Consider the following 12,496-nt stretch of genomic DNA (forward strand, 5'->3'; position numbering starts at 1 on the left):
TCCTTGCTCTGCTGACGCATTTTTTTGGAAAGATTTATTTTTGCTCAATTGATTCCACATATATTTTAGAAAACGTTATTTCTAAAAGATTTATTTTAGATTTTTATTTGTTTCATATTCTTCTATGTATGTGTACATGTATTTAAATTGGGGAAAAATTATTAAAATAAATATTTTTGGAAAGATATTATTGGATTTTCTTTAATTAAAATATTGACATTCGCTGAAGATTGGATTTGGTCTAATTTTATATTTACCATGTTGGGCTTTTGGATGGATCAATATCTCTCTCTATATAAAGAGATCATTCACCTTATGAAAAGTACATCTTTTATAGAAACCCACGTCTTTGGAGAGTTTTGTTGCGTCTAGTTTTATAGGGTCATTCTTGTGAAAACTTTATCATTCTTTGAGTTCAATTCACAAGTGGTATTAGAAAAATGACATAGAACTAGGAGAGTTCATATGAGATCAATGTATACTATTAACTACAATCCTCCAAACGTAGAAAAGTTTATAATTAGTGATTTTCATTTTCATTGGGTTGCAACCCTCCAAACGTGGATGACAATTTCATCAAACTGGGTTATCAATTCCTTGTTATTTTTTATGTATTATATGTTTAATTGATCACCACTTAATTCATATCACCTTATCTCATAAATTGTTTCAACATTGTGCATCACATCCTATTGCTAATCAAACAGAACTTCAATGTTCACTATGTTTACTTATTTAATAATACGTTATTAATCATATTAAAAATATTTATAAAAATAAAATACTTACCATGTACTTTGAAAAAGATTAAAAATAAAAATATTTTATAACTATGCTTAAACAATTGAATCGAGATCAAGATATACGCCGAATGTCACTAAAAACCATTGTTACTTTGATAATGATGGGTACTTGATGACATGGGACATTGTTGACCAAATCTTAATCATATGGAGAAAGTGAGGTTCTCTAAATGGAGTGAGGGTTTTTAATAAGCATTCTCCCTTATTGGAGGAGGCAACAACTCTGGCTGGGTGTGTCGAAATCATCCATGACCATGCTTTGATATTGAATTTTTTTTAATGATAGATATTATATTTCGAAGGGAGACAATCCTCCATTTCCTATTAAACAAGTAACGTCAAACACAAAAGGGAGGGAGGGGAAGATGGTGAATTGTGGTATTCAAAATTTGTTGTTAATTTAAAAGATTAATACTTAAAACCAAAATTTGTGTGAATAGAATTCAAAAGGCATTGATAAATGCGGCAGAAATATAAAGTAAAGTAATTAACTAAAAATAAATAGAGAGAGTTAAGAGAGATTGCACTAGAATTTATAGAGGTTCAGCCGATCTCGTGCGTACTCCTCTCTTAAATAACTTCTTCTTGAGAGTTCCACTAAAATAATATCTTTAAGCTTTTGACATGTTATGCCCAAGAACCTTCTTACAAGTGATCGAGATATTTAAATAGATCGCTCCCTAAAACCAAAATAGAGCTTTTCACAGGCTAAATCCACGAACCAAGAACGAGATTTTAACCGGTTGATCTCAGAAATCAATCAAGTGTTAACAGAAAAATCTCAACAACCAAACAAGAGAAACAATTCAAGAGAGTCACACTCTTGACAAAATATTTGAATACAAGTACAATTAAAACCTCAAAAGTGTACTTCACTTAAAAATACACTAAGTAAACTTTAAGTGAAAGAAAATAAGAGAAAGATAAGTTAGAATGAGAAAATGATTAATTGAATTTGAAATCTAGTGTGAATAAATGCGAGGAGACTCCCTCCTCGTAATCAATTATTCATATCACACAATCAACTCTGGCCAGACACACACTGAGATAAGCGCACGACTAATCAAGCAAGCTTTCACACTTCCTATCTTTCATAACTTTGATGCTTCAATTTCTTTGTGACATTATCTTTAACTTTAGCACTTCATTGGAACCATGAATCTTCTCCCTATGAGGCTTGAGATAAATTTAGGATGAACATCATCATCAAAGACAACTGGAAAGATATCACTAGAGACCAACATGATCAAGCAACATGATTCTACCAAACATTAGAGTCATCATCAAAACCACTATGATCAAAACATCAATTGCAGTTTCATATACTTGCAAGCACATAGAACCATATTTTATTTCATGTGTGCAGATATTCACACTAACCGGATTTTCCAACTACTGGAAAAGCTATACGGGAAAACTAATGGGGAAACACAATCTTATTGTAAAATAAAGAGAATGACCTATAAGGTGATTCTCGTAGATGACACCATTAATATGACACCATTAATCTTGTCCATATCATAATATCAAAACAAAGAGTTGGACATCAATAAGATAAAAACTTCCAATGATGTGTCGATCTTGCAAACTCTTGTCTCAAAGGTATGACGCAGGGTAATGCCCAAGTCAGAAAATGAAAAGATGATTTATTTTATTTTCAAGAGTGTATACTTAGATTTGATGTATGTGTTTACTTTTATATAAATCCTATTAGGCTTTTTGCATACCTTGATTTCATGCTTAGATTATGTTTTTTTAGGGAAGGTGTATGCCTACTGCCAAGGCCCTAAAACCTTCCTCTCAGCAATAGATTCTTGACGTTATTAGTCCAATGTCATCGTTGTTATAAATATCTTTGTCTATTGGACATTAATGGCCAAGTCTTTTCCATGTGGGGCCAACACCACTTTGAGTTAGTCGTAACTTAGGCTTAGAGTATCTCAAGCGGTAGCAGTCCTGTGGTTTTTCAGCCAGTTTGCCAAAGTGGAAGCAGTTCTTTCACTGTTCAATGGATGGAGTTCGCCATGTTGGCAAGGCCAATGCTTCATGAAGCAACGGTTACTTTCTTTTTTTTTTCTTTTTTTTATTTAGAAAGTAGTCTGCCATGCAACGGTTACTTTCTTTTTATTTATTTTTTATTTAGAAAGTAGCATTCAACGGCTACTTATTTTTTTTATTTATTTATTTTAAAATATTTATTTATTATAAATATAATTTTGGTTTCCAAAAATTTACCAACACAAATTTCTCTCACTTTTATTTTCTCTTCAATTTGAAATTTCTCTCTCACAATTTCATCATTTTATTCCTATACTTTTAATTTTTTTTTCAACAATTTTTTCTCATTAGCATTTTTTTTACAAAATATTTAATTCAAAATTTCATCTTTTTACTTCAAATTACAATTGTTTAGGCCAAATGGATCCTAATCATTTTCATTATCAACAAGCTTTTTTCAATTACATGCAAAATTATCAAAATCCTAATCCTCAAAATTCTCAAATTCCACTGGTGCCAACAAACCCCGCCATATTTCTTCCGTCACCAAACAATCCAAATATGTATCCTATACCTCAAATGAATTCTAATAGTATGGAATTCTCTACTCAAGTTCCACCATTTTCTACTCAAGTCCCACCATTTTCTACTCAAGTTGGTACTGAAAAAGAAGAAAGGGTTGTCGTTAAAAAAAGATCTCGAGAGCAATTTACAAGGGAAGAGGATATACTACTTATCCAATCATGGCTCAATGTTTCAAAGGATCCAATTGTGGGAGTTGATCAAAAGGCTGAGAGTTTTTGGTTAAGAATTGTTGCTAGTTATAACCAATATCGTGGGCAATTGCGGGAAAAGTTAGGGGGACAGTTAAAATGTCGATGGCATAGAATAAATGGCATGGTTCAAAAATTTGTTGGGTGTTACAAAATTGCTCTTAAAGGAAAGAAAAGTGGGACATCCGAGACCGATGTCATGGCAGATGCACATGCTATTTTTGCTCAGGATCAAGGTACAACATTCAATCTTGAGTATGCATGGCGATTGTTAAAAGATGAAGCTAAATGGCGCATCGTCGAAGAATCGATTGGAAGTTTTGCAAAAATAACAAAGACTTATGCTAGTGGGGCATCATCGGAGAACCCAGATACAACTTCAAGTTATGAGTTTAACTCGTTATCACCAATGGAGCGTCCAATGGGACAAAAAGCAGCAAAAAGGAAGGGTAAGGCATCCGAAATTCCAAATGCAACGCAAGATGCAAAGAATAAAAGAGCAATAACAATGGACAGACTTGCGCAAGCTAAGGAGGACGAGCTAGAATTAAGGGTAGTGCAAATGATGATGAAAGACACTTCTACTATGAACGATAGTCAACGAGATATTCATGAAAAATATTGTAATAAGATGGAAAAAAATATGGAATATAGTTAGTATCACTTATGTAAAATGGTCATTAGTACCACTTTAATTTATCAACACCTATGTAAAATGGTCATTAGTACCACTTTAATTTAAACTAGCCATTATTCAAACTACCATTTTAATTTGAACTAGCCGTTATTTAAACCATTATATATACTACCACTTATGTCATTGTTCTCTCATTGGCATCTTATTCTTCTCATTATTCTCTCATTCTTTACTCACTAAATGGATTCAGATAATTCAGATAATTACGATCAAGAATTTTGGGAGTTAGTTGAAGAAGAATTTATGGACGACAGTGATGAAGAAGAACAACTTTAGAATGAACGTCGATCTGGAAGTTCCTCTAGGCCAAAGAGAAGAACAACGGTAGATCAAGGTCGTGAAGAAGGGCACAATCGATTATTCAATGACTACTTCTCGAAAAACCCAGTATACACAGATGTTCAATTCCGAAGAAGGTTCAGAATGCATAGGCATGTATTTCTTTGAATTGTAGATGCCCTTGGAAATCATGATGAATATTTCCAAATGAGGGTCGATGCAACTGGTAAAATGGGTCTTTCACCATTGCAGAAATGTACATCTGCTATTCGTATGCTGGCGTATGGGTCTCCTGCTGACCTTGTAGACGAATATGTTCGAATCGGTGAAAGCACTTCAATTGAGTGCTTAGAAAGATTTGTTAAGGGTGTCAATGTTGTATTTGGCGCTGAGTATTTGAGAAAGCCTAACAACACTGATGTTGAACATCTTTTACGAATGGGAGAGTCACGTGGCTTTCCAGGTATGTTGGGTTCCATCGATTGTATGCATTGAGTATGGAAAAATTGTCCTGTTGCGTGGAAAGGACAATTTTGTCGAGGTGATCATGGTAAGCCCACAATCATGCTTGAAGCAGTGGCATCACAAGACTTATGGATTTGACATGCTTTTTTTGGTATTGCAGGTTCAAACAATGACATTAATGTGCTAAATCAATCCAACGTGTTTAACGATATTTTGGAAGGACGTGCTCCCAATGTGCAATATACAATCAATGGGACACCATATAATATGGGGTATTATTTAGCAGATGGTATATATCCCGAGTGGGCTACATTTGTCAAGACTATTTCAATGCCACAGGGAGAAAAGAAAAAATTATTTGCTCAACATCAAGAATCGGCTAGAAAAGATGTGGAGCGAGCATTTGGAGTGCTTCAATCTCGATTTGCAATTATACGTGGCCCAGCGCGTGCCTGGCACATGGACACTCTCAAGCATACCATATATGCCTGCATCATATTGCACAACATGATTGTGGAAGATGAACGACATACATATGGAGGTAATTTTGATTACTCTTATGATAATGTGGATATCAATAACTCAACAACTGAAACATTTAGCGGTCCTCATCCGAATCTTGCAACAAGACTACAAAGAAGAGTAAGTATTCAAGAAAAACAAGTTTATCGTAAACTTCAAGGAGATCTAGTTGAATATATTTGGGAACGTTTTGGACATGAAGATGATGAAATTTAAGTTTGATTAATTATGTGATGTTATTTATTTTTATTGTTTTTAATTATATATCATGTATTTGAGATTAATTTTAATTATCATTTTAAATTATAAGTTTAATTTAATTTTTTTTTATTTTATATCAAATTTAATTTAAAACACTAAAATTATTATTTTAATTAATATAGATTTAATATGAATAAAATATTAATATATAAAATAAAATTGTGAGATCCAATCTGAATTCTTCAGAGTTGCACAATTGAAGTGAAAAAGTAGTTGAGTTACTTCAAGCTGACGTGGTTTAATAGGTCCCACAAAAAACCCAAAAATGGATTCATGCTCTTATGGATTATTACACTAATGCGCCACTTTCAAACGTGCCTTAGACTAGGTAAGAACATAACCCAACGAATATAAAAATATATAAAACCATTAAGCTTTTTAAAGTTAATCTTTTAAGAAATATTATTGATGAAGTAATTAAGAACTTTTTAAAACTATGGCTTAAATTTGTCTATTGTTTCTCTTTTATATTATTTCTACTTTATTACAATTTTCGTTTATTTTACTAAACCATCATTCAAATAATACAAATTTCCAACAAATAAATACTTTATAAAATTAAATATGTAAATAAAATGTTTAAACATGTATTTCAATTAGTCCAAATATACATTATTATCAATCACTAACTTTTCATGATATCTTGAGAAAATAATTAATCAACTTAAAATCCTAAACTTATATTACAAAGAACCTAGAGGTCACGTATAAAGAAATCAAAACTAATGCATTGTGCTTACTGCTTATCACTTAACGTTGATGCAACAATACACTCCATCACTCTAATTCGGCAACATTTGAAAGTTAAATTTTATCCAACAAAAACTCCATTAACTAATTCATAAACATTTTTCTTACAACATGATTTAACCTTTGTGTTTTACTCTTTAACATCTAGAAAGGTTTGAACTATTTAGATGAATTGGTTATTTTTAATCTAAAATACTTATCATGTGTTAGAGAGACATATACAACACATTGAGGTATTTGATTTTTTTTAATAATTATTATAATTTTAAAAAGAATTTTTAACCACTATATAAAGGACAAAATGCTTAATGATGTTAGGAGAGTTCAAACTTTAAAAGATAAAAGGAAGAAATATGGCTGAAATTTTCAAGTTTATTTTTATTATGATCATCTTTATTACTATATTTCTAGTGCCATCCAATTATGGGAGTAATATATTTATTAGTATTTATAACTTCTTTTATTACTTTGTACACAATATTTATCAAATATTATCTAAATTTTTAATCTTATTTTTTAATATAGGAGGAGATACTAGATGTGTACGAGATACTGATTGTCATTTATTTGGGTGCTATCCACCAAAGATAATGAAGTGTGACAATAGACGATGTAGATGTACTAGCATGTTCTCTTCCATTGATTATGTTCACATATGATTCTACATTTAGTTTCACATCCAAGAGAGTATACAAATTCTCTTTAAGAATATTTTAGAAGCTGCGATATAGTTATTGTATATACATCTCATCATTTTTTTGGTTTTAATTTTATTAGTTGGGTAATATATTATGATAATTCAAAATAAATATTGCATAACTAAGATGAATATGACTTTGTAAGGTTATAATTTATCATAAGATTTATATGTGATTTAAAATGAATATGATTTAGAAGACTCGTTTTTGTAAGGATTTTGTAAAGTTATAAATTTTCATAAGATCTATGTGAATATGATTAGGATATATAAATTCGCTTGATTGTTAGTGTTTTTGTTATTATAGTTGTTTGACATGCTTTTTATAGTTAACATTTATGTTTGATTCACTTGTTTTCGGTTGCTTTTAGATGATATAGATTTTTTTTTAATTTGAAGGACTTTTAGCTTTTGCACATATCTCATTTGAAAAGATTATTTCATTTTAATAAGTAGGAAATATTTAATTAAATCATAATCCTTGTAGAAAAAGAAGTTATTAGATTTGGTTTAATTTAAAAAGATTTGATTTGCTGATTATTGGATTTGGTTAATTCTCTATTGCTCCCAATTTGGTGTTTTTGGTTTAATTCTATTTTATACATAAGAGATGTCTCTTTTTAATTGAAGACTCACCTTTTGAAAAAATAATTTAGGTGTGTCATAATTAATTTTCTCTGAGTCTTTGTATTTTGTTTAGTGTGTAAAACTCTATCCTAAAGAATCTTTTATATTTGGAGAGATATAGTATTTGATCAGTAATTGTGATATATTTTTTTAAACCACATATAATTGGTTCTTGCAAATAATTGGAAGAGTGTTTGAGTGAAAGTGAGGGATATCATATTCATGATAGTATTAGAAAAAGGAACTAATTTAGGACTGGTTATATGACATTATTGTATACTATTGATTATTTAAGTTAATGAATTTCCTTTCATTTGGGCTACAACCCTCTAGACGTAGGTGAAGTTACATCAATATGTGTAAGCATTTATTTATTACGTATTTGTAATTTGTTTTAATTGCTCATCGTTCAATTCAGATAATTTTGTCTTCCACATTATTACATCATTGTGTGAGACATGTTGGTTATGACCGAACTGAATATCAATTGGAATCAGAGCAGGAACCCTATTCTAATTTGCTTTGTTCTAATGTATCTATTTTTTTAAGATGGAGTAACTACTAATTTTTCTCCACTTCATGATGGTACTAATTATGACTACTGGAAGGATGATATTGTTACTTTTCTTAAGTATATGAATAACAAGACTTGAAAATCAATTATCAATGAATGGACTCCTCCAAGGATCATAGCTAAAGATAAATCTAAACATAGTCTTTAAGAATATTGATGTCATTTTAAGTTTGGAAAAACATCAAAAGAACATGAAGATAATTGGTTCCATAAAGTAGAATTTAAGATGCCAGGTAACATGTCGCAACAACCTACCAACCATTATTACCAACATGATAATGATTTTATCAAACTCACTTGGATATGTGATTATTATAGTTAATATGGCCACATTCGACCTTACTGCTCTAAATTGTATGGTAAACAAGTGCATCACAAACATCTAAATCCTCAATGGAATGTGAAGTCTAATCTACTTCCTAAACAACTCTTGTGTGCCAAGCTTAAGCTTATGGTACATAGTGCTTGAGTTCCCTTAAAGTTTCATTTCGTGAAGATTGATACTTAGATAATGGTTGTTCTAGACACATGAAGGGTGAAAAATCCTATCTAAACACATCAAAAGATACTTTAACATCTATGTTACGTTTGATGATTATGCTAAAGAAAAAATTATTGAAAAAAGGAAAGTTAGGCGATCCTAGTCTTTCCTTCCTTATTGATGTTTTATTAGTATATGATTTTACTGTTATTCTTATTAGAAATAGTAAATATGTGATCAAGACTTATGTATCAAATTAATAGTATTTAATGCACTATCACGAAAAAGCAACTTACTCAACTGATGAAAAGAGTCAAATCTACACAAAACTGCTACATGTGGTTTCCTTCTAATAAGAGTAAGCCTTTATGTTGTTTGATTTCCTAAATAGAAGAAACTAAGTTATGGTACAAAAATCTCGGTCCATTAAATGTTATAAGGATGGGGAAGATAATAGTTGTAAAGGCTATTGTTGGCATGCCTGATCTCAAGTTTTATGGAGGTAAAATTTATGGTGACTACCATCTAGGAAAGTAACCCAAGAATGCGAAAGAAGCCCCTAATGCCTAGTTTTGGTCAATGTTATTTAGGAAAATCCTGTTCAATTTGAAATAATTGAAGTGTGTGAACTTGTTACAAGACTCACTTTTGTAAATATCATTTTCACATAATGGATTTACAATAATAAGTCTGGTGAGAATGAGAATGTTACTAGATATAAATATATTATTGTTGCACAAGACTATATTCAAATTAAAGGGTTTGAATTTGATGAAAGTTTTACTCGTATTGCACGCTTTGAAGCCATCAATTTATTACTTTGCTTGTCGTGACTCCTCAGATTCAAACTTCATCATGTGGATGTGAAAAATACCTTACTCAATGGATCATTAAATGAGGAGGTTTTAATTGAACACCTAAAAGAATTAATGATCCATGGCTTCCCACTAATGTCTAAAAACTAAGAAAAATCCTATATGGACTCAAATAAGCCTACATGACTTCCTACTATGTATGGTTATACTCGTGGAGGAATTGATAAAAATCTTTTTGTGAAGAAGGACAACAGGAATCATATTATAGCTTAGATGTGTGTTGATGACATTGTGTTTGGAGGGATATTAAGTAAGATGGTCGATCATTTTGTCCAACAAATGAAAGCTAAATTTGACATGAGCAGGATTGGCGAACTTACCTATTTCCTTGGCTTCCAAGTGAAAAAAAATGAAAGATGGCATATTTATTTTCTAAATCAAGTATTCTAAAAGCAAATTAAAGAATTTTGGTTTGGAGAATGCAAGGCACAAACCCACACTTGGGCCACTCATGTTGAGCTATCAAAAGATGAACAAGGAGTAACTATTGATCAAAGCCTCTACCTAAGTATTCTAAAAACAAATTAAAGAATTTTGGTTTGGAGAATGCAAGGCATAACACAACACTTGAAGGATTAAAGTTTAAGAAAATCTTTGTTGAGGATATAGCAAAATTAGAAGTTGATTCCACTAGGGAGGAGATTAGAAGTGTTGGGTGGGACTCTGATGGAGAGAAAAGACCTGGACCTGATGGGCTTAATTTTAAGTTCCTACAAGAATGCTGGAACTTTTGGAAGAAGATATTATCATGTCTCTAAAGGAGTTTCACAAGAATTCTAGCTTACCAAAAACAATAACAACAACAACCTTCTTCATTGCCTTAATCCCAAAGAAGTCTAGCTTCTATAATCAAAGGTGTATTAAACAGGATTATATCACCAAGTCAAACAACTTTTGTTTCGGGTAGACAAATATTGGATGAAGTGTTGGTTCTAAATGAAATCATTGATCAAGCTAGAAAGGAAAAGAAGGAGTGTTTAATGTTCAAATTGGACTTTCAACAAGCTTATGATTGCATTAGCTGGAGTTTTTTAAGATTTATGTTGAAGAAATTTGGATTTGGAGATAATTGGAATATGTTGATTGAGGCATGTATCTTTAATATCACTATGTAAATCCTAGTGAACGGAGCTCAAAAAAGATTTTAGGATGGATAGGGGATTAAGACAAGGTGACCCTTTGTCACCATATATGTTTACTTTGGTGGTAGAGGGTTTAGCTAGGCTGTCAAAATTATCAAGTATTCCTATTTAAGTAATGTCCTTTTTCAAAGCACCTGTCAAAATTATCCAGGAGATTAGAAAAATTCATAGCAGATTTTTATGGTGTGGTAATGAAGAAAAAAGGTGTATCAGCTGGGTGAGTTGGAGCAATATATGCAGACCTAAGGATCACGGAGGGATGGGCCTTAAACATATAAAATACTTCAATAAAGGCTTACTTTGTAAATTTACTATGAAAAGTTGTTACACTTACTTGAGAGAAAAGTTACAATGCCTTTTAGATTTTCTGAAATTTGATTGAATGGTGTAATTGAGCCTTAATACCTCTTATACTTTAATCAATAATTTATAATTATAAAATAAAATAAAAATTCTTATCTATTAAATTATACAATTTATATACGATATAAATATTTTTCATTAATAAACGAATTAAATTTAATATTTTTTTGGTATATTCAAATTAAAAATCAAAATAATTATAATATACTAAACTTACTATAAGAATTATTAATAAAAATAAGATTTATATTTTATTATTATTCTCATTGACAAATTAAAAGTGGGATTAATATTTTATGAATTTAATATTTAAAAGATAATAATTCACAAGTTAATTCAATAAAAATAATAATTTTTAATTCAAATATAAGATGACTATTTGTCATTGATACATAACATCTTAATCTTTTATTTATTAAAGACAAAGTGATACCTACAACTTTTTAGTATACAATACACTATTGTTTTGAGAGAAAATTTGGTAACAATATTTGTTTATTTAGCTATTGTTATCAACAAAATTGTTTCATTCTTTTTACAATAGATTACCAATACGAAATTTTTGAAAAATTTTAATCATTTTTAAACCACAATTAAAAATTGAACCCGTGTAAGACTAGTTTATTTTTAATAAAAAAAGTTGATTTTATATTTTCTATGAATTAAATTGGGTCTCATAATTTTTCTTGTTATAGATTAAAATGAATTTTTCAATCTAAGAACTAATTATCACAAATTATATTGAAAAAAATAAATACCATTGGCAAAATAATAATAATAATTATTATTATTATTATTATTATTTTATTATTATTATTATTTATTATTATTATTATTATTATTATTATTATTATAAGATCCATCAATAATAGTTATTTTTAATTATAAATAAGTAATTGATAATTTTTCTATTTTATTTATCTATCAATATTATTATTTTTTAAAATTTAATACTCATAAAACGTAAACGCATAAGAATATTTGTAATTAATTAATTTTAAACAATTATTTTTAAGTTAAATAATATATTTATATTTTGAAGTTTTTTGTTAATTTAATGAAATACTTATTTTTTTTATTTTTATCTTTTTATCATATCTAACTTCTAAATATCCATAGAACATTGTCTTCGTGCATTTGATGGATGAAATAGGATATAACAATGCAATAACACGTATTTATTTAAAAT

General features: G+C 29.8%; 2 protein-coding genes and 1 pseudogene across 2 annotated transcripts; all 3 read left to right on the plus strand.

Moving 5' to 3' along the window:
• Nucleotides 1-3,221: 3,221 nt before the first annotated feature.
• On the plus strand, nt 3,222-4,232 carry LOC127104816 (glutathione S-transferase T3). Its single transcript, XM_051041970.1, has one exon. The coding sequence runs from the start codon at nt 3,222-3,224 to the stop codon at nt 4,230-4,232; it is 1,011 nt and encodes a 336-aa protein (XP_050897927.1).
• Nucleotides 4,233-4,451: 219 nt separating this feature from the next.
• On the plus strand, nt 4,452-5,153 carry LOC127104817 (uncharacterized; annotated as a pseudogene).
• A 129-nt stretch (nt 5,154-5,282) lies between these two features.
• On the plus strand, nt 5,283-5,753 carry LOC127104818 (uncharacterized). Its single transcript, XM_051041971.1, has one exon. The coding sequence runs from the start codon at nt 5,283-5,285 to the stop codon at nt 5,751-5,753; it is 471 nt and encodes a 156-aa protein (XP_050897928.1).
• The last annotated feature ends 6,743 nt before the right edge of the window (nt 5,754-12,496 follow it).

The sequence above is a fragment of the Lathyrus oleraceus genome, chromosome 7 (assembly GCF_024323335.1).
Source record: "Lathyrus oleraceus cultivar Zhongwan6 chromosome 7, CAAS_Psat_ZW6_1.0, whole genome shotgun sequence".
NCBI lineage: Eukaryota > Viridiplantae > Streptophyta > Magnoliopsida > Fabales > Fabaceae > Lathyrus > Lathyrus oleraceus.